The sequence below is a fragment of the Patagioenas fasciata genome, chromosome Z (assembly GCF_037038585.1).
Source record: "Patagioenas fasciata isolate bPatFas1 chromosome Z, bPatFas1.hap1, whole genome shotgun sequence".
Classification (NCBI taxonomy): Eukaryota; Metazoa; Chordata; class Aves; order Columbiformes; family Columbidae; genus Patagioenas; species Patagioenas fasciata.
Window position 1 is genome coordinate 52,544,332 of NC_092560.1, and position 23,313 is coordinate 52,567,644.

Genomic DNA, 23,313 nt, shown 5'->3' on the forward strand with positions numbered 1-23,313 from the left:
AGTAGTCATTGACAGAGGCTATTCACCCTATGTGAAGGAGTTAATAGTTGAGAACTTCCCCTTTTTGATGGGAGTTTTTGCATACATAAAGAACCTTCCTGCCTTTTGGTTTCCTAGTATTTATTCCTTTTCTTACATATATAGCGAGGGAAAAAAATTGCTGAGGAGGAGTTTGAAGAAAAGTAGTTCAGATTTTAAAGCTGAAAGTTCATTTTTCATATAGCAAGATCAGTTACTTTTATTTTCAGTTCTCACAAAAGCAGGTTGTACTTTATAGGCAATCTAAAAATTGTGGTATTTGCTTCATTTTTTTATCTTTCAGATTTACAGAGAAATGGAGAAATGGTTTAATAGGTATTTCTCCGACTTGATGCCTCAGCTGATGCTAAGTTTTATTTGTTTAGTGAACTTGAAACCATTTTTCCTTTATGATTCCGTTATGCCTGTGTAATAACTATATAGTGACATTGAAATAGAAATTTTGAAGTGGATGAGTCTTAGTACAAAGTGAGTGATGGTATTGAATGACAGATTCACAAAAATACTTAATACATTTTCTGGTAATAGTTAGATATGAATATTTGGCAAATGTTTGCTGCTATAATGTTTTGAAGTCTTGCCATTCTTTCCTTGGCTTCTTAGCATGTGAGACTAGTGTAAGTTGAAGGTAATCGAAGTAAGTATAAAAATGTCTCTTTTTGCATGGTGTATCTTGCACAGAAGAGCCCCTCCCCCTCTCCCTTCCTCCCATTCTCTATCCAGTTCAGCAAGCTATTCATGTTATAATGTCCCTTGAAGCTTCAATCACCACATTAAAAACATCGATCCAGTGACTGGTAAGAATAAAACGTATGTTCAAGTCACAGAACCAGTGATGACTGGCATCTTATGGTGTTCCTTAAAACTGCAAACCAGCATCCTCCGTTATTCCTTTGTCTCTACAGTTTTTTTAGTGTATTATGCTTGGAGATGCTCTGAGTGCTAATCAGTAATTAGTTATGGCCCACGTTTCCCACCTGTTTTGACAATTAGGAGATGTGACTGATGTTCTGTGGCTGGTTCAGAACCAGATGTGCTGGTGAATGAATATGCATGTACTAGTTGGCAGTGAAAATCGGAAAGATTTGAATTCTGCTTATGAATTTCTACTATGCTAGGCATGCTAATTTTAGTCTTATCTCCTACTTGGCTACTAGTTTTCACAGAATATGTAAGAGCTCTGGCCTGTGCTGATTTGTCAAAGTTGATTTCTGTTTAGTAAGCCTCAAAGTTACTAGGAAGGGATGCTGACAGGCAAACAATGTGATGACAACCTTAATTTCCTCAGAAACCAGGTTAACAAATTTAATTCCAGAATACACAGTTTTAATGTTCCACTCTCTCAGGATAGCTGAGCAAAGTTGTAATGTATTGGCTCTCAGGACCCTGTGGTTTTTTCTTTGACTTAGGAGGCCAATGCCACCATGTCTTTGCAAAAAGGATCATTAATTAAAAGTGGAAATGTTGAGCAGCAAATTCTGAAAATCTAAATTTCTAAGCAAAGTTGAGAAAGTGGGGCTTTCAAGGTGACATGGACACAATATGTTTTAAATGTTGGATAAGATATGTTTTTCTTCATTTTTTTGAGTATATAACTAATTTATCATAACATCAGTGTTACATAAAAATAGTTATACAAATTGATGTAATGTTTAAGGAATTTCAAGTCTAAAAAAACTACTAAAAAGCAAAATTATACAGAGAAGAATCAGCTTGGCTGGCAGTCTTCAGAATTTCCATCTTACGCTTTGAGTCAGCTCAGGTGCTCATTGTCTGCTTTTGAAACCCATCATAAGCAGTGCCACCATTCAGGATGCAAATAATTGCTTTCAGTGGATGTTCACCAAAGCATTTCCAAAAAAAATGCATGAATAATATGAGATCGGTTCTACCAGTGCAAAAGTAAGGGGCAGCATGCTTCTTGTAGAGCTTATTGTCATACAACTGCCCCTGTCCCTACTTCCCCATTCCCACCTCACCCCGTATCAGAACGTAGCAGAGCAGACCGATCTTCTCACAGATGGAGCTGAGCAGCTTTGCTGTGGTTTGAAAATGGATCTTGTTGTTTCACTTAGGGAAAAAGTACACTTACATGCTGATCTGAGACAGTGTGACAGTTGACCTGCTGATAGTTTGGCTATAGGATATTGGAGGCTTGTTGACGATCCATGAATGCCGAAGTCTTGTAGTTCCTTGAAAGCAAACTGTGGCACACAAAGAAAATTTGTTTGGCCAGGAGAATGGTATGAGGGTTCTTGAAACGCATGTTGTTATTTTGAACCTAGTGATGTTCAGCAAGGACAAGTGCAAAGTCCTGCACCTGGATCAGAACAACTCCCAGTGTCTATACAGGCTGGGGAATGAAGAGATTGAGAGCAGCGCTGCGGAGGAGGACTTGGGACTACTGGTGGATGAAAGATTGGACACGAGCTGGCAATGTGCACCTGCAGCCCAGAAGGCCAATCGTATCTTGGGCTGCATCAAAAATAGCATGGCCAGCTGGTTGAGGAGGTGATTCTGCCCCTCTGCTCTGCTGAGACCCCACCTGGAGTCTTGCATCCAGCTCTGGAACCCTCAGTACAGGAAAGACACATACCTGCTGGAGATGGTCCAGAGGAAGCCACAAAAATTATCAGAGGACTGGAACAGCTCACCTATGAGGACAGGCTGACAGGATTGGGGCTGTTCAGCCTGAAGAAGGGAAGGCTCTGGGGAGATCTTATTGCAGCCTTCCAGTACTTAGAAGGGGCCTATAAGAAAGATGAGAGTAGACTTTTTAGCAAGACTTGTTATGACAGCATGAGGGGTAATGGTTTTAAACTAAAGGAGGGGAGATTCAGGTTAGACATGAAGAAGAAATTTTTTACAATGAGGGTGGTGAAACGCTAGCTCAGATTGCCCAGAGAGGTGGTAGATGCCCCATCTCTGGAGACATCCCAGGCCAGGCTGGACAGGGCTCTGAGCAACCTGATCTACTTGAAGGTGTCCCTGCTCATTGAAGGGGGTTGGACTGGATGACATTTGAAGGTCCCTTCCAACCCAAAATGTTATCATTCTATCAATATTGAACAGTCAGGTGTTACGTGGAATTAGTGCTATGTAGAAGTGGCATGTGAATGAGTGAAAACATAGAAAAATACAAGGGAAACAGCTCTGTGTTTTCAGTTTGCCAATTTATTCACTCTCTTACCATTTCTGTCTTGTAAACGTTTCTACAGTGCACATTTTCAGTGAGTGACAACCATGACTGAGAGAATCAAACTGAAGTAAAATAGGGGAAAATGGTCTGATGATTTGTCCTTTCAGCTGAACTGCCAGCTGGTTGTTTTGCTGCTTTTCTTGCAAGATGGAGTGATACCTGTTCAAATGCTTTAGTTTTATGTTCTGTTGCAAACAAGTTCTGTTGCTGGCTTATGTAACAAGGATTCTTGCATCTCTTAGTTTTGTCAGACAAACCCATCACTTCATGTTTTATGGCTTTGACAGGTTGAATTTAACTTGCATTTGAAGTGCTTTTATCTTGTACCAGGCAATTAGAAGAGTTCTAGCCCCTTGCTAGTGGTTAGGCCAATACTGTGGTTTGTGAATTGTGGCAAGTGAAAGGGTTGTGAGTGCTTAGCAGTGTTACTCAGGCTCGTTTTTGGGTAAAACGAGATTAATCTTTAAAAACTACACATGACCCTGAGTCATGTTATATTTTTAAAATACACAGAGAGGTGTAAGTTTCTGAACATCTTTTGACTTTTTTTTTTTAAGCAACTGTTGCCTCTACAAAAAAGTGTGTATGTTACTTGAAGCGGAAGAAGAGAGTAGCAACACGAGAGTGTACCTCTACAGGAAAACAAACAAATAAACCAATTCCAAGCAAAAGCAGTCTCATCACCCCTGAAAAGTTAATACTGGAAACACTGTTGTTGCATTTCAGCCTTTGTTATGTGAAAGGTGTCGTACCAGTTCTGCCTCAATTTTATTTTCATGATAGCAGTTTAAATCTACAGTGTGAATGTTTGTGATTGGTTTAATTAATGCAAAAAATTACACAGATTGTTTGTGAGTCAGTATTGTCAAGCTATGGTGTTATGCTTCAGATTATGCAACTAATGAGATTTGTAGTGTTGCAATGGGATCAGTGTTCTCTTTTTAATCTTCTTTTAAGAAGTTCACCATTTAAAGTGAAGAATGGAAAAAACCCTCACAGCTTTCATTATTCGTGTGTGTTCATCCTGATAGTTTTTGTGTCACTATTATAGCTTCTGCTGTTACTGTCTTCCTGTGAAATCAAAGCATAAGGGGATGTGAAATTCACACATGGCTTCTAGCTAGAGCTTTGGTCTAATTAAGAAATCCTAGACACAGAAATGCATTGATTTGAGCTTGACTGTTTTGACTGCCTTGATCACATCATCCTATAACATTCCAGGGAAATACTTTTAGCAGAGTGCTAGCTGGGGGTTTTCAAACTCACATCCACCTGATCAATTAAATACAGGGTTAGAAATGGCCTTCAGGTGATCCTCTGTTTTGGAGGACTTGTGTAATTTTTATTTCCACGTGGTGACCCATGCACTGATTTATGTAATATAGCATCCTGGGCTAGAGTATCACAGTTATTTCTTATGTGGATGTTTACAACTACCGCTGCTTATTTAGGGTTTAGAAATGTGTCTAGCCGGATCATGATCCTGGTTTGGACTTGAGAGCTCAAATGCTGCCTCAAGTACTACATAGAACCTGACTCCATACTTTGAAGCAGTAAATCCATTAAGTTTTGGCCTTTGGCAATAATCAAGTAATTCTAGACTAGCCTTACTCCCTCCCAACTATCTGAGGTATTTGGAATTACTTTTCAAAACCTTTAGATGAAAATAATCTGTGCTAGCAGTCAGAGTACTCCTTGTGGTTTCCACTTCAAGAAATTATGCTAGAAATGACAACTCTGCTCCATGCTGGAGGAAATACGGTGCTGTATTGAAACGGGACACTCGTATTTCATTGCTGCAGTTGAAAAGTACAAAAAAAAAAGCAGCATGGACAGACTGTGGAAGAAGGCTTTGATGTTAATTCACAAGGAGTGTGTATATTACTTTTCCCGTAAGAAAGGTGCAAACATGCTCCAGTTTGAAATGTGCTTTTTCCCATTCATCTTTAGCAACCCACCTTGGGAACCTGTCAGGGTGAGTGCCCAGAGGACTGAGAGGCTGCGGGTGTTCTGCTTTGTGGATACTTCCAGCTAGTGATGGCACTTCTGCCTGCTTTGGGCATCAGGTTGCTATATTTTAATCCAGAAGAAGATGCCTCATTTTGTTAAAATTATAGTGATAGAGTTCAGTCTACTTAGTTTGAACCTGTTTGCATGTAGCTGAAGATGGCAAAGGCAAGATTAATGCTACAGTGGTACAGCACAGATGTTAACTTAAGAAACTATGTTCCTTAGTGCTCTCTGTGCTGGGATTTGATTCTTATATTAAATAAGGCAATAGCTCATTGATTATAGTCTGGTGTGCTGGAGCCCATCTCTCTGTCTCCTCCTGTTCATTCTCACTTTGCTCTTTTGCCCTGGAACTAGCCAGCATTCATGTTACCATGAAGGGAAACAGTTCAATAAACTGATCTGGTTGAAAACTCATCTTGTTTCTTTTTTCTATAAGGTTAGGATGTGTGGCATTTTTCTTTTTTTTGTGGATATATATTTGCATAAAACTGCCCTGGAACTGAACAACTGAACCTTGATATACCACATAGGTGCACTTAACATTGTTCTTGCTGCCTTTAGCTCCCTACTTACATATGTTTTTAGAATGAAAATATATGAAACTATAATAAGTCTGAGGCTGGCTATTTCCAGATATTTTGACATGTATAAAATACGTACTGTAATAAAAAGATTCTTTTTCTAAAAAATAAGAAAAAAAAATCAAACTTGGCAATTCCTCACTTTTCCTAAGGCTCTAAAAGTTGTTGGATCTTTCAAGCTGACATTCCAGATAATAGAGAAATATTTGTAATGAAGTTCCAGAAACATTTTTTCACTTAGATTATTCACTCAAAAGATTATGTACTATTGTTAGTTCTGGCTAATATGTGGTGCAGCTGCAGGTGTTTTGAATTTTAAAACTCTCTGTTGCCAAATAGCACCAAAATTTAACATTTAGAATACTCTGTTGTCATGGTAATTTCTTGGTTAGAAGACTGCCAAGTAACTATAAAATGAAACCAATGCTTTTGGTGTGCCCTAAAATGGGAAAGGAAGATCAGTGAGAACTGAAACATACTTAGTTCCGTGTTTTTCTTGTAGGTATTGGAGAGACCTTGAATACTCAACTTAAATACATTTCACTTTATTTTTTTTTACCTGAATTTCTTGCTCTGACAGTTGTTGACACGTAATTTAATATGCCTATACAACTGGTTTGATGTGTTTTATTGACTTTTTTCCTTTCTACTCTAGCAGTGCTGTTGAAATTTGAGGGAGTTCAGAAGCAGATTTCTGAAGGAGTAAAATCAAGAAACTGTTGTATACCTTTAGGCACATGTAAACAGTTTTTTCCTTTTGATTTGGGTCATTTCGATGTTAATGAATCAGACTCCTATTCCGACTTGCTAGATTGTCTTGGCATGAAATGTTTCCACTAGGACTAAGGTACAGTTTGTATCTATGATTTTGTTTATCACTGTCATTCATTCACTAGTCCCAGTTTGTGCAGGTGTGTACGAAACTGTTGACAGCAATACGATCACATGTATCAAAAGTAAATTTTTTCCTGAGACATAATTTACAAGGTAGATTCTCGATGTTTTCTCATTGTCATCCCACTCAGCTGTGACCTTCATGTCAGATAAAGCCTTTTAGCCTTGAGAACACAGAAAGAAACTGAAGCAGAAAAGCTCAGAAGCTCAGAACTACCTTTTTTTTTTCTTTTTTGCAGGCATTAAGTGGTATAAAAGACATATGAGACCTCATATTGCAAAGTAGATCTGAACATGCCTATGTAAAATTACAAAGCATGGCTTAAGAATGGTCTCTTCAAACTGTAAATAAATTTTTTGCAACTGTTTTTAGACCTTGAAGACGATCTTCATGTAGGAGAGATTTTACCATGTTGGGGAGAGGAAGGAGATCTCTGTTTAATGGGTGTGTGTTTGTATGACATTATGGATATTTCAGAACTTTATAAACTCCTGAGTTTTTTCACTGGATGAGGTTAGGTGCAGTGTCCTTCCTTGAGGATAACATAATTATTTGTCTTTTCTGGTTACTTGTTCAAGAACTAGGACTAGACTGTGTGCTGGCATAAAGCAGAAATGGATGAAGAAACTCCAGTCTGTCTGGTGCTGGTTATTTAAGGATTTTTAATAATTTGTTTAAGTGCATTATTGAGTCAGGACCAAAATGTTCAGCACCTTATGGGCTGAAGCCCAAGCAGAACAATTGTATATACTTCAGGCTACTCAGACAAAAAAGTAATGGCCATCAGTTCACTGACTTTGCATTTTGGATAGCCAGGGCTTACTGCATAAGTAAAATTTTATTAACTTTGACTTAAGAAGAATTAAAGATATTCTGTGTCTTTCAGGTATTTTCATGTACATTACTAGCTTTTGTACACAGTAACATGAAATAAATACTTTCCATGTTGTAAACCTACATAGGTCTGCTAGTATTTCAATGTTTTTGAATAGAATATATTAAACAGGTCACATTATTGCTTTTTTCTCTTAATCCATCAGATTAATAATTTTTGAATAATGGTTTGGGGTTTGGTTTTTTTTGGTCACATAGTTGATACTGCAGTTTGGAGGAGACATGTACCTTTCTTGATATAAATCTTCAGTCACACTTTCCTTTATTTTTTTCTTATTGGCTGAACACTAGCTTAGTTTGGAGGCATGTTGCCTGTACAGACCTCAAAACAAGTTTCAGAAATGGCCAAGTATAACATTTTATTCTAGTTTAGTGTTCCTTTGAGAAGTTTGCTGCTGTTGTCTTAAAAATATGTAGGCAAATACCTTTGACTGGTGATGTGAATTTGAATCTAATGCATATTACTGTCATTTTGTCGACATTGCTTGATGTGGTTTTTTTGCCATCACCAATATGAGGACTTTTCCATAATGATTTATGTTTTTGGAACCTAAACCAGGTATTTTTTCTTTCTTTCTTTCTTTCATCTAAAAATGCCATATGTTTCTCTTCAAGAAACTTGAAAATTTTCATAGCATGTTTTGCAACAGCTTAATTGTGTGAGAGGCTCTTAAAATAAATTTCTGTTCTATTACACGTTTTGTCTTGTATGCAATAACCGTGTCCCATTAATTTAAAAGGGATAATATATGTGATCAGAAGCCCTTTCCAGTAAGTCCAACACTGATTCAGGCACTGACTCAGCCCATACAAGACTTTTGTTAGTTGAAATTAGGTAATTTGTAACTACGACTGAAATATCAGTATTCAAACCAAACTATTGTCTTGCAGAAAAAAAAAAAAAAATAGAAGGAAACTAAGAGATCAAAGTTATGATAGAACAATCATGTATCAGTATCCTTGTTTTTATTCCCCCACTTTGGCCATCAGAAGGATTTGGACATGGGGAAAGCTTGGCTGGAATACCACACAAGAGGACAAATCTGGGGAAGGGTTATTCACCCATCAGAGGCAGGAGCAATCTGGACTAGGATGGCAAAGTGGCTGAAGCTATTGGTTTCTCCCTTCCTCAGCTATAAATTCAGGGTTAAATATAGCTAGCATGGGGCTTTTAAACACACACTTGTTAGATGCATTATTTGCTGGAAATCAGCCTCTTGGTTTGACACATACCCTCTTGTTCATTTGTACCAATGCCAAGTGTACCCATCCATCCAAATCAGGGCTCTTTTTGTTCCCAGGTACTGCTGCTACTAGCAGTGGGTACCGGAAGGCATAAGTTGTGCTGAAGTCAGCAATTCCTGTTGTAATTCCCCTCAGCAATGTGCACTCTATGCATAAAGGTAAATTGCAGCAGAGGGTTTCTGGTTCTTGTCTGGCAGCTAATCTGCTGATCTCATACCTTACTCTTTCTGTCTTAAACCACAGCAGCCACTGTCTGCCTGTGGCTTGAAATGGCTTGTGTGCAGCCAGTTGGTAGAGATCGTGGTTTGTGGCAAAGCTTACTGGAGGTTGCTGCTGGGGTAATGGAAGCTTCTCTTCGTGGAATACCTGCAGCCATGGAACCTTTTTAGGTTTCATCTTTGTTTAGGATTTGTAGTAATATAACTACTTACAGTGTACTGTGGAAAGCACAGTGCAGAATGGATGTGATTTTTATTCCAAACCATAGCTTTTGAAACATCCTGACATGCTTTCAGGCTAGTAGGTGTTACTACCTAGGCTTGTTCTTAAAAATAGGTTCATTTCCCCTATGATTTATTTTAGATAGATAATAGATATAATTATTAAATAAATCAATTACCTTTTCTTAATGACTTAATAGTATTAATCACGAATAAACACAGATATTTGCTAGTATGAATAAATAGTAAAGTCTTGTCTTGTAGATAATGTTTTCCTGCAGAATAACAAAAATCTTCAACAAAGCAAGCAGTGGTCATTTCCACTTAAAATTGCACACATCCTGTACTTCCAGGAGTCCTAGAATTTGTTCCTGTTGGTAGAAGAAATTGTTTGCTTTTAGATGTGCCTGTGGTCATAATTATTCTTTTGTGTTTACTGCCATCTCTAGGTAGATTAAAAATCCTTATTGCCTGACCCTGAATTTCACTGCAGCTTTTCTGAGTACAAAGACTCATCCTTCTCTTTTTGTCTTTTCTAATGTATTTATTAAAAATAACAAACATTTACTCATAATAAGTAAGATATTATTTTTCAAAATTTACTACTGGTTTTGGTAGGAGTTTTTTTTAGGCAACTTCCTCTTGAGTAAATAAAATATTATCTCTATAAGAAGCGAGGCGAATAGTTCAGTGAGTCCTAGGAACCACCCTGGTGGTCTAAGCCCCATTCTTTCAGGCACGCTGTAAATTTAAAGCAAAACTTTTTTTATTTCTGTCCCAAAGAGCTGGCTGCTTTCTTGAAAACTCTGTGAGTACTTCCAAGAACACAGTTGATGCATAGTGTCCCGTGTGAAAGAAATGACTGTGGATTACATAAATTGATACTTCTAGTCTGCCAAAGAGCGAATACCTTCCCTCATTCCTGCTGTCACATGTCTATGTAGCCTTCATGGGCTGGCAGAGGGGGAGGCTGGTTTTTGGCTCTTGTAGGCCCCAGAAACTTAGTGTGTCTGGGCAGGAACAACCCCAGGTTCCAGTATAGGTTGGGAAATTACATATTAGAGAGCAGTGTAGGGGAAAGGGACCTGGGGGTCCTGGTGGACAGCAGGATGACCATGAGCCAGCACTGTGCCCATGTGGCCAGGAAGGCCGATGGCATCCTCAGATGTATTACAAGGCAGGTGGTTAGTAGATCGAGGGAGGTCCTCCTTCCCCTCTACTCCACCCTGGTGAGACCCCATCTAGAATATTGTGTCCAGTTCTGGGCCCCTCAGTTCAAGAAGGACAGGGAACTGCTGGAGAGGGTCCAGTGCAGAGCAACAAAGATGATGAAGGGAGTGGAGCATCTCCCTTATGAAGAAAGGCTGAGGGAGCTGGGTCTCTTTAGTTCTGAGGAGACTGAGGGGTGACCTTATTAATGTTTATAAATATATAAAGGGTGAGTGTCACAAGGATGGAGCCAGGCTCTTCTCGGTGGCAAACAGTGATAGGACAAGGGGTAATGGGATCAAGCTGGAACACAAGAGCTTCCACTTAAATTTGAGAAAAAAACTTCTTCTCAGTGAGGGCGACAGAGCACTGGAACAGACTGCCCAGGGAGGTTGTGGAGTCTCCTTCTCTGGAGACATTCAAAACCCGCCTGGACGTGTTCCTGTGCGACCTTACTTAGGCGTTCTTGCTCCAGCAGGGGGATTGGACTAGATGATCTTTTGAGGTCCCTTCCGATTCCAAACATACTGTGATATGTTACAAAATATTTTTTGAGAGAGGTTAAATATACTTTGTGTTTTGGTTCACAGTAACTAATATGTAAAGTATGAGTTATTTAAATTTGAATGTGTTTGTAGCTTGTGGATGTTTTTAACAGTTATTTAAAAAAAAAAATCACCCCCTTCACCTTCTAAGAAGGCATACACAGTTTGCATCTGAAGTGCCCAGCTCGTTGAATGTACATCCAAGAGGTATTAAACCAGAAGATGCTTTGTTTTCTTTCTTCCCTTTAGAAGATGATATAATGTAGGGAGCTGGGATAACTCCATTCAGTATTTTATAAAAATAAATGTTAACATACCCACGTGGCAAATCATAGTGGTAAGGATTTCTTCCTTAACTCATGGAGACTTGAGCAGTGCTACTGTCTAGCAGAGACTTGGCGCAGGTGCTTTTTGGCACATTGTTTCTGCTGTTAGCTGAAGTAGAAATGCTTGCAGGTAGACCTGTGTGCACAGTTATTTTCACTAGGGTAACGGAGGTAAGTACTGACCTTTGCAGTACAACTTTTAGAACAGGAGACAAATTTTAAGTCAGTTGTTTGTGTCTCAAAAACCTTGTCTTTTCCCTTCTCTCTGTGCAAGTGCCAGTATTGCTGCCCTGGTTTAATTACCCTCTCCCTGTTTTGGGGGCACGTTCTGCTCTACTTTACCCTGCAAGCATGGGGCTGGCAATCAGCATGTGTGTCTCTCCAGAAATTGTTCTTCTTTGACTGATTGAGCCTTCAGCAGAGCCATTACTGAATACAGTTCAAGTCTTCACCACTTGCTTTTGTTGGTAACCTGAGTACAAACATGACCAAGTGTGCAAAATATGTGGGGGGTTTTTGTTGTTGTTTTGTTGTGTTTTGGTTTTGTTTGTTTGGTGTTTTTTAATAAATGATATAGTCTCTCCTTATGGTTGCTGCACAGGGGATATATACTGGCCAGGCTTCGTATTATAGGTGCGAAATGTTACTCTGTGAGCTCCGTAGACTTCTTGCTTCTCTTTTTTTGGTCAAGCTTGATGCAGGCTTACAGTACTAATATTCCTGATGGAACTGACTTGACGGTGCAAACACCATGAAGCAATCATTTTTATGTTATCTCTGAGAAATCTGAGGTAAAGAATTTCCTTGAGAAAGAGGTGCCAACCTATTTTGAAACTTAGCCCACTTGATAATTTTAAGGTAAATTTGGCTTTTTGTCAAGAATGATTTCTGTCGTTTGTTTTAATAATTTGTGTCTTCTAAGTTTAACTGTCAAATACAAAATCTTAACATTGATCGTTGAGACATATCTGAATAAATAAGTGGGTTTTGAGTTGTAAAAAATGTCACTATCAACTCCCTTATCTCCAAAATGTGCATCGCTAACAAGGCAATATCTAGGCCTAATGTTTCCCATTATGGCATTTAATAGCAAAAAGTTCCAAAGTTTTGTCTGTTTGTACCATCTGTCTAATAAAATTACAATTGTTTTTCTTTTATTTTGGGGCAAAAAATAAGACAAAAGCATCCTTGTCAGGTTTTCTTTAATACTGTCTATTTTGAAACACATTTTGAGAACAGAGTACTGAGTAGGATAGGGAGTTGAACGAGACTGTAGTGTGTTGGAAGTCACTTTCATTTTATTTTCTACAAAAATCAATACAAATATATAAAAATATTTTAATATCTCAGATTCTGTTCTATAATAAATAATTTTTAGTTTGGGAGTCTTTCTTTAATCTCTCAGAATGTTTCACGATGAAATGCTTTTACATATTATGTACTAATGGAAAAGTACTGATGCTGTTTTATTGGGACAAAGTAAAGGCAAAACGTGAGTCTCTTCAAGTCTGTAGCTCAGTCTACCTCAAAGAATAACAGTAAAATATGGCTAGTTAGGAAAGTCTTGTCTTCTGTTGAGAGCTCAGACAAATTTTAAATGGTTGGTTGTTCTTCCTCTAATGTTTATGGAAGGAGTTTGATTAAGTGAAATCTGGATTCTTTTGAACTGGCATTTGGTTAACAGGGAAGTGCACTCTGTTTTCAAAAATTGTTTATATTGTTGAACTAATTTCTAAAATTTAAATCAATGTAATGAATATATTCTACATGGAAACTAATCAGGGAAAACAAGCTTTTTAATGTCTCCTATCTTTCTGACAGGTTGTGAAGATGAGAAAAGACGTGAAGAAGGCCAGAGTCCTGACTATCCGCAGACTAACCAGACACATTGCGAAACTAAAGTTGAAAAAGTCAGTTTTAAGTATCAGTGTTCTTGGTTTTGTATTTATGAGACAGTATCTTAATTGTTTTCCCAAAACTACACAAGTGGCAGAAACATATATTATATTTAAAAGTTTCAGGGTCTATGGTGCGTAAGTTCTATTTATCTTATTTTTACATCACTTTAGATAAACTAAAGATACTATAGAAAAAGCAGTTTCATAAATCAGAATTTGCAATAATATTTTTAAGCTGATACAGTATATTGGAAGCTAATGCAAATCACGGAACCTTTTACAGTACTTTTAAAAGTGTTAGACTTGATTTTTTTATGTTATCCTATTCCTAAGTTGTGCAACATTTTCTCACTGCAGTTGTCTGCATGGTTCTATAGCAAAAAATACTGTTCAGCTTACATAGATATGCAGATTGTACTTGATTTTTATTGATTAGTATTGATTAATGTTTAAGTAAATAGTTAAAACAGCATTTTGTAGATTATGTTAAAGATAACTGGCCCAAAGTAACTTATGACATGACTTATTGAAGACGGTATAAGATACATCTGTTACTGTGTTCAAAGTGTAAGTTGAGTGTACTCTTCTCCCACGATTTTAGGAAATAGTGCAAAATAAGAAGCAAACCAAATGATCTTTTATATTTAAATATTACAGATCTTAAAACGTAATTATATTTGAGATATCAGTGTCTCCTATGTATCATAAATAGGAATTGTAGTTACTATTTTCTAGTAAAGCAACATTTGTCTTTCTTATTATTCTGGTAAATCCCCAGTGTGTTTTCCTCTGTTCAGATCAGTGAAAGCATTAGATTATGTTCAATTCTTTGCTAAAATGTCAATTTAAAAACAGGTGATTGTGTTTATGCTCGCTTCTGTGATATTTTTATTTTGCTACTTAGTACATGGGGAAATAAAATTAACAGAATTCAGATTGTTTTAATGAAGACAGACTTCATTTGCAGGGGTTCAGAAGACTTGAAATTAAAGAACCAAAAACGAGTTGAGAGATTAATAGAAGAAATCCATGCCATGAAGGTAACACTATGTTTAGTTATTTCAATATTAGAGGTCATTAATTTCAGTAGCAAAAAGCTTTGTCTGTTTTGTGGAACTGAATTACTGAAACTTAACTGAAATATTTGCAGAGTCAGCTCGGTCATTAGCACAGATGGAAAATTATGGATATTTGTATATTTCCATGTTTGTTTGCTTCATCTGTCAAGGTGTTAGACAACTTGAGTCTTATACTTGCCAGGCTAAACATGAATTTGTTCAGAAATGCGTGATGCTCGTAGTTTTTACTGTAACACTTAAAGCATGGAAGCTGAAGTTCTCATGCTGCTCAGGATTATAGAAGCCATTTTTGTCCCTGACACTGTAGTATCTTCCTTGTCAGGCCTCTTAGCTTCCAGAATGATGCAACTTGTATTTTACTTTCAACTTCAAAGTTCTGGGGTAGTTTGAAGTTTTAGCTGCAAGGGAATGGTAACATTTCAGTCATACCTGTTGTTATCTTCAGCCTTGCTGTCAATTGATATAGCTTTTGTTTTATACGTTATGACATATCAGCAAATGCTTCAGAAATTTTGGAACATGATAGCATTTTGTACTAGTAGTATCCCAATTTCAGCCAATAATGCTTCAAATCTTGTGTGTTGAAACGAGGTACAAATTCCAGTCACAAGGCTTGAGCACAAGAGTCCTGTATAGGCCAAGAAAATGGTTTTCACATATATCTCTTTTGTTTGTTTTCCATTGATGACTGTAGTGATTAAATCACCATTACTTTGCATGTTTGTTTTTTTGTGATTTATTTATTTATTTGTGGGGGTTTTTGTTAGTGTTTCTGTCTTGGTTTCTTTCCTGATCCCGGTCCAGACCTTAGTCTTCAAAAAAACTGGGTACAGGAAAGGCTTCATTGACGCATTTAGATGTGCTTTGTGTGAGATTCATCAGATGGAATCAGGAATTTTTAGCACTGTACTTACAAAACAAGGGTCCTCACAAATCAGTAAAGGGGAAAAGGAAATGGGCAGTGGTGTATTGAACGGTAAAGCATTGGTTGTAAGCATTCTGCTTTCCTGACTTGCCATCAGTCTTAAGCTTGGTCTTGTGATTGTTTTTTGTTTTGTTTTTTTTTAATTTTTGATGACACATTTATGTGCTTGTTGGAGCATGATGAGGATTCTGGAAACATCCCTCAGTTTTTAAGAGGCAATACATCAAGTGATGAGATACGATGCATCTGATGCCCCATGTTTTACAGGGCTTCTGTGAGCACGCCTGAAAGGGTTTCACTGCAAAACCCATTCTGCACATGACTCCTGGAACTGTTTGCTTTGTCCACATTGTGCTTTTCGTGTCAGAATTGACTTATGCAGACATCTTAAAGGCTGCCTATACTCAGGCTATACTGGCCAGGTACATTCAAGCTGTTTCTTCAGTTGGTGTTAATGAGTGCAGGACTTGTTAATTTTAAGAGCTTATGTCAAAGGAGGATAAATTTGTAATCTGGAGAGCTAAAGGCAAACAAATTTTGCTTTGATATAGTTTTCTGTAAAAAAAGGAGTCTTCAGAGTGGGCAGCTGAGAAAGAGGAAAAGCTCTGCCGCTTCTTAGGCAAATAGCTAGTAAATGTGCTCAGTTATCTCAAATGGTGCTGTAAGTGGTCTTTATTGTTAGAAAAAGTGCATCCTTATATTAATAAAATTTTTATAGCAAAAAGGTTTGTTCTCTTGACATTTTTTAGTCTTTAAAAATGAACAAATAGACACTTACTAGCTTTACGGGATATTTGTTTCTTAGACAAAATAAAATTTCCTGTTTCTTATGGATCACAGCCTAAAAGACACTAGTTGTTTACATATTTTTCCGTACTGTTGATTTCTAGACTAAGAGCTTTTTAGAGTTGGTATAGAAATATTCCTCATTTAGCATGGAACAGCAACAAGACAACTTTCACAGAAATCATTGATATTATCTGAGATAGTGAGAGACTTTACGTTGGTGAAACAACACTCCTGGCAACCTTCTGTCTGAAGTTGTTCATCACAGGGTTTCATAAAGAATTCTTTGCATAACCTAAATGGATATTTTTGAATTTTTAGGAAAGAACGGACAGAATAGAAATGATCAATAAGGTAAACTGGAAAACGGTCTACCAATTTGCACCTTAGAACAGGCTTGTATTATCCAGACTTTCCTACCAGTTTCAGTGTGTAGATCCCAAAACACTTGTCGGAGGAGGTGCAAGTCCTTTCAGAACTGTTTGACTATGTGCAGAATATAGGAATTGGTCATTTTCCGTATAACATGCAGAAGTAGTCCATAAACCTCTACTTAAGTGTGTTATGTGAGAAGAAACGTCTGTCTTCTCCTTTACTGAATGTTTAGGCTTGAGTAGTATACCAAGCTGCAAAGAGTTCATTTAAAAAGACAACAAAACCCAAAAATATTTATACCAGCCGAAGTGGCTGGGAACTAGAAAGTGCATGTTACACCGAAGTCTGACAGCTTGTTTAATTTCAGATTAAAAGATTTGTTGAGATGGCTACTTAAAACTTCTAAACATTCTTTATTTGTTGGACAAAACACGAAGGGTTGACATAGCTTGAAGAAAATACAAATTTGGAAGAAATGAAAATAGTAGAATTTTTTCCAAGTTTTTCACAGTTGCCAAAGACAGCACACCTCTTTCTAAATATTCATTTTTATTCCATCAGTCAAGAACAGACCCAGACTGTCTTTCTGCAACCACGTGTCCATAAAATAAAAGCCTTCTGAGGACTGCTGGTGTTAACAGGTCTTTTTGGGAAGGACTTCATATATCCTGATGACCTCAGGCATGAGAGGATTCCACTTCACAGGGAACTTGTTTCAAGATTAGAAAGAACTGAAATTCTGAGACTTTCACACAGTTGTCTGTTTTACTGTCATTTTTATTTCAATGGCTTAAGTTTCTCTTACTCAGAAAAAAAAATCTGAGGGGTTGAAATCTCAGTAAGGAAGAATTCCTCGCCATCTTCAGAACTACATTTCTGCATTCAGCTGCCTCTAAACCCACAAACCTTTTGTATTAGCGCTTTTACTTTGGGAGTCTGTTACTTGATCAGCACTGTGTTTCAGTGTGGCTGCAGCCACTTCATGGAACAACTATTTTCCTTTATCCAGACTGTAATAACAACAAAAACAAATCAATTGTCTGACTGTGCATCTGTTGTTAGGGGGCTGGCTGCCTGCAGCTTAGCAGGACTTAAAAGAGCTGCTGTCCTGAATAAGACAAACATAGGCTTTCAGTTACAAGATCTTAACTTCTCTTTCTAGAGTGCATCTTTACTAATTACAATCTGATATTACAGGAAGGAGAAAATGCTTGCTATTATTTGATAGCACTTGTCTTATCACTAACTTGTGGGGATACTCTTTTCCTGTCTTCAAGTAGATTCTAAACAGGCACTGCTGACATAATTTCACTGCAAGTATACTGTTTCCAGGGAGTAGAACATAATTAGATGCTCAGTTTTCAAGTTAAATACTATGTCTGTGTCTACTTTTTTATATCCTATAGACACTTGCACATGCAGAGTTCCACATATATTGAAAACCTGAGAAGGGTTGTTGATGGGCTGCATTAAGCTTTTTGTTATTTGAATTTGCAAATAGCATGTATGGTGTGTTCTTGATGTTTTCATTGGTAAAACTGGAGATTAAAATTAACTTAAGTAACAAATACAATTGATAGTGTCTCAAACACAACAATCAGAAGTAAACACTGTGGGGAAATAAGAGCAGTTAAAAATGCCAATTACGTGGATGCAGGAACTGGATTAATTTGCCCTTTATGTGAGAGGACATCAGGAATTCGTGTAACACTGCCTTGGGATGGATAATAAACCAGATAAGAGCATAAGGGTCAGCATTACCAGACAGACCAACATAGGCAACATTACTGTAACAATCTGATACACATGAAATGATCAGAAACAGATAATAGAATCATAGAATCTTTGAGATCGGAAAAGCCCTGTAGGATCAAGTTCAACTGGAAACCTAATGCGACTGAACCCACCTCTAAACTGTGTCCCTAAGTACCACATTTACTTGACTTTCAGACATCTTCAGGGATGGTGACTCAACTATTTCCTTCGGCAACCTGCTCCAATGCCTGACAACCCTTTCCATGAAGAAACTTTCCCTAATATCCAATCTAGACCACCCCTGGTGCAACTTGATGCCATTTACTCTTGCCTGTCACTTGTTATTTGGGAGAAGGGATGGATATTCACCTCACTACAACCTCCTTTCAGGTAATTGCAGGCAGTGGTAAGGTCTCCCCTTAGCCTCCTTTTCTCCAGGCTAAACAGCCCCAGTTTCCTCAGCCACTCCTCATCAGACTGGTGCTCCAGGCTCCTTACCAGCTTCATTGCCTTTCTCTGAACTCTCTCCAGCACCTTAGTGTCTTTTGTGTAGTGAGGGACCCAAAACTGAACATGGGGTGTGAGTTGGGGCCTCACTAGTTCTGAGTATGGAGGGTGATCACTTCCTTAGTCCTGCTGGCCACACTATTTCTGATACAAAGATGAAGACTTCCCTTCCAGATCACGCACCCCATCCCATCTGCAGAGCACAACTTTCTAACGTTACACCGCTCCCAGCAGGCAAAGGCTGCCCATGACACTGGGGGCACGCCCTGCGATGCAGGCCAAAGCACCATAGAGATCTCCTCTCTCGGGGTGCTGTGTACCCACAAGGCCCGGCCATGGTTGGTGTCTGACTTCCCCCATGCTCCTCACCAGCACCCACAGCGCTGGAGCTCTGCCATCAGTGCCCTGCCTGCCTCCTCCTGCCCTCACCTCCCACTACCCCCAGGACACCGCCTGCTCCATCCAGACCATGGTCTTGCCCCAGCTCCTCAAAGGGAACAAGAGAAGCCCCTGCACCAGCTTGGCTGGACAGAAAGACCTCCTCACACCTCCATCCACCCCACCCCAAGGAGGTGGAAGATGCATCTCCCAGTCTCTGGGCCAACATGAAAAAAAGGAGGTGGGCGGATGGCCCTACACCCATTAGCTCCCATCTGGCCAGTTTCCATATTGTATGTGAGGAGGCTTTAGAAGGAGGACAGTGGAAGAAAGAGTGGGGGAAAAACCAAAAGGGAAAGGGGCAGAGGCAAAGGGGCATCTCTGGGGCCTGTCCCTACTAAGTTTTTGAGGTGAAAGTACTGGGTGCGTGAAGGGTAGTGTGATTGCACACAGTGTCCCCCACCAGCAGTGGCACCAGTGCTGGCTTGAGCCCCCCCACCCCAGCCCAACTTTCTTCACCACCAGCTTTCCCCTTTGGCCATGCAGAGTGTCCCTGGGGCATAGGTGAGGCCTTCTTCAGACAAGTTAAAGGAACCTCATGTCCACAGCCTCTTGCAGACTTGAATTGCCCCACTCTCTGCTGCAGACATATGAACTGCAGCTGTCAAGAAATTCAGGAGATTTTTTGGAGAATGCTGATAGCAACTTTCTAGTATAGGTGATTGACAAGCCAGTGGTGGAAGATGCTCTGTGAGGCGTGGTATCTACAAACAAGGAGGAACTGGTCAGCAAGATGAAGGTCAGGGGCACTGTTGCTAACAGTGACCCCAAGCTGGTGGAATTTGGGATCCTGAGAGAAAGGAACAAAAAAGGAGGAATATTCTGCAGGAATATCAACAGCCAAAGGAGGACTAGAGAAAGTGTGAGCCCACTGATGAGTGGACAGGAGATTTCAGATAAGTACATTCAAAAGGCCATTGTAATCAATCATTGTCCATTGCAGTCTTTAGTGCAGGTAAGAGCAACCTCCAGGAGTACTGGATCCCTGGAACTGGTGGGCAAGTCCAGACCAAGGAAGACCAACCCTTGGAGGAGGAGAGTCAGGTTAGGGAACAGTTCAACAAAGTGGACGTACACGAGTCCATGTGACCTGCTGGAGTGGACCCTTAGTTGATGAGGAAGCTGGCCATTGTCACCAGTCTCAGTCATTTTTAAAAGGTCCTGGCGAAGCCAACTGAGGGAGATTCCTGACAGCTGAGAAGAAGCAAATTTCACTCCTATCTTCAGGAAAGATATGAAGGTAAATCGTGGTACTGCAGGCCAGGCAGCCTTTTCTCAGTGGCTGAGGGGATGAATGGAGCACATAATGCTGCAAACCATTTACAAAAATATAAAGGACAAGCAGCTGATTGAGCATAGTCAGCAGGGTTACAGTGGAGAAATCACATTTGACTAACCTGATAGCCTTGTACAGTGAGGTGACTAGCTTGATGGGCGACATGAACAGTGGTTGTTTCTGCTTCAGCGAAGCTTGTGACACCATATCCCATGACATGCTCATTGGAAAAACGAAGAAGCAAGAACTAAATGAAGGGAAAGTGAAGTGGATCAAACCTTTCTGGAGTGCTGAGCAAAAAAGGATTTTTATGGCAGCATGAAAACCACGTAAGTGGGGCCAGTGGTATACTACAGAGTTCAATACTGTGGTCAGTGTCAGCAGAACGGTGTTACTTCCAAATGGAATTTAGTTTGTGGAAAGTTAGCTTACATCTTTCTACCAATATGTATGTGTGCTTGCCCTTAGAAGTAGATATGACAACGTTTTTATCAATTTAGAAATGTTTTGTTCTTCATAGCTGAGGTGGAATACAAGTATGCAGAAGAAGTGATAAGCTGTATGAATGTTTGTTGGGGTGGCTTTCTCGGTGTTTGTGAGATCTGAGGCTTGGATCTTGATATTCTTGATTAATAATAATGAGGGAGGAATGCCTTGTCAGGAGACTACATGACTGTGTCTCTTCAGTATACCTACTTCCCTAGAATATTCCTACCTAGCACCTTTCTCCAACATGGTTATTAAAATAGGCAGATTGGTGTACCCACCAACTGAGTTGTCTTCTTAATCTTCATAGCATTTCATATTATTTTCACTGATATGTTTCTTCCATTCATGTTTTTGCTAAAATGGGAAACCTCGTATTTAATGTAAGTGCTTTCCCAAGTCATTCTCCTGTTTGGTCCTCCTGCAAGGTCAAAATATCTTAACTGAGGAAGCTTAATCATCTCAGCATGAGAAAGCTGCAGAATACGATGCCATTTGTTTTTTAGATAAAAGCATGAAAGAATACTTAGAAGGAAATCTTTTGATTTGGAATGAGAAAACAAGTGACAGACATTCCTACTGTTTTATTTTGTTGTGATAACAGAAGCAAAGTTTTTTTTTTTTTTAACACCAAATACTGCTTTGGATTGCATAAAAAGATGGGCTGCATTTCTTAAATATAAAAGTCAATGAAAATATCACCAACTTCATTTTTCAAGATTTCATAGTTGACAAGATGCTTAAATAGAAGCAGTTATAATGTCCTTTTAAAATGTACTAGATTGTTCATTACAAAGTGAAAACGGATCACAAAGACAGCTTTTTGTTGGATTTGACACAACTAAAAGGAAATATTAAAGTAGGTTCTCAGTAAAGTTTGTCAACTGTCTTAAAAATGTGGTTGCAGATGAAGCTTTTTCCTCTTGAGTCTTGGGTAAGGATTTTATTAGCTTTTTTTTGTAGGGATGCAAAAAAATCTATTTTCACTTTTTTAAAAAATATGGCTTGCTGATGAGACTCCATGTCCTTTCTGAATTCTGTGTCAGTATTTTTGTAGTTGATTTTAATGAAGACGCAACCTTTGTAGTAGCACAAAAAAAAAAAATTAATGCAACACATATGCTTTTGTTTTCTAAATTGAGCAGTGACAGCACACCAAAACACTTAGTGTTGTTATTTATTATTCAAAATAGTGACAGAAGTGTCAGCATGTTTCTGTGCTCATTTTGAAAATATTTATGTGAATTCCAAACAGATAGTTTGTTGTTGTTGTTGATTTCAATTTAGTGCATCAACTTGAATGTCTTTGTTAACCTTCTCTATAATTCGTCTGTACCTGAGATAGAAAAAACTGTTTCTGTAAAGAAAAGGTATGCGGTGCTTACATTTTTGCCATCTCACGCTGAAGTGTACTAATAGTTACCAAATAAGATGGTCCTTGTGAGATCTCTGAACCAGTTCTAGTTAATTTCTTGCTGTATACTAGATGGTCTTTGTACTTAGTTTATTCTGGAGAAGCTAAAAAGAATACATCCAGTAAATAGTGAATGTAATTAATATGGCAGATCAAAATTACACTCTCAAAATCTTTAATCAAATGTTAGGTCTCTTGTTCTTCACAGCTGTAAAATATATTTTTTTTATAATGTGGTAAAGGTCTTATTCTTATTTCTTGTAACTGGAGGGGTTGAAAGAGGGAGCAAAAAAGAAATTGGAGACCTACTGTAAATGTCTTGATAGTCACTTGCAAACTAATAAATTCAGAATGGTGACTGCACCTGCTATGACTCCTTACTCCAGTTGGTGCTTTTTTTGTGTAAAATCTTGTTTCCCCCATGATTGCCTCTTGCTTACAAAAGAAACAAACAAACAAAAATATATATATGTAAAGTCTGTTCTGGGAATGTAGTACTAATGTAAGTATAACTTCAGTCTTGGACAGACTTATTGGCACATTTATTAAAGAATGAATTTAGTGAACATGTGAGTGAATAAGATGAGGCAGAATAATTATACCTTTAGGAGACGAAAGTTATGCCTCGCAAATCAGTGGGAGTTCTTTGAAATACATACAATGGATGTTGCTGTTTGAGTCTGTATATTGTTTTAAATTTCCAAAAAGCCATTGTCTAGCTTTCACCGAAGACTCTGGGTTTTTGTGGGTTTTTGTTGGTTTTGGTTTTATTTTAAATTTGTTCATGGATATTAATTCTTTTGGTCACAGAGTTGTACACTGTAAGTGGAAGAAAGGAATAGATTGTTAGCTTTCATAGTGTTGGAAAGTTAACAGTGAAGTTTTGTTGGGATCAGTGCTGGAAATTATTCAGAAAAAGAGTGTGAATGATGGAGCTTGGTGATCCAAAATTTCAGGATAGTGAAGATACTAACACTAAAACACTGTG

At 38.4% G+C, this 23,313-nt stretch overlaps 1 protein-coding gene across 4 annotated transcripts in view; it reads left to right on the forward strand.

The window, feature by feature from the left end:
- SRFBP1 (serum response factor binding protein 1) overlaps nt 1-23,313 on the forward strand; it is a 74,350-nt gene that overhangs the window by 12,647 nt on the left and 38,390 nt on the right. For 2 of the 4 annotated variants that reach the window (XM_065861758.2, XM_065861757.2), the window contains exons 2-3: nt 13,208-13,296; nt 14,252-14,324. The exons of the other annotated variants lie outside the window; for them this stretch is intronic. In XM_065861758.2, the coding sequence (XP_065717830.1) occupies nt 13,208-13,296; nt 14,252-14,324 (162 nt within the window). The remainder of the gene's footprint in view (nt 1-13,207; nt 13,297-14,251; nt 14,325-23,313) is intronic. 4 annotated transcript variants of the gene reach the window in all.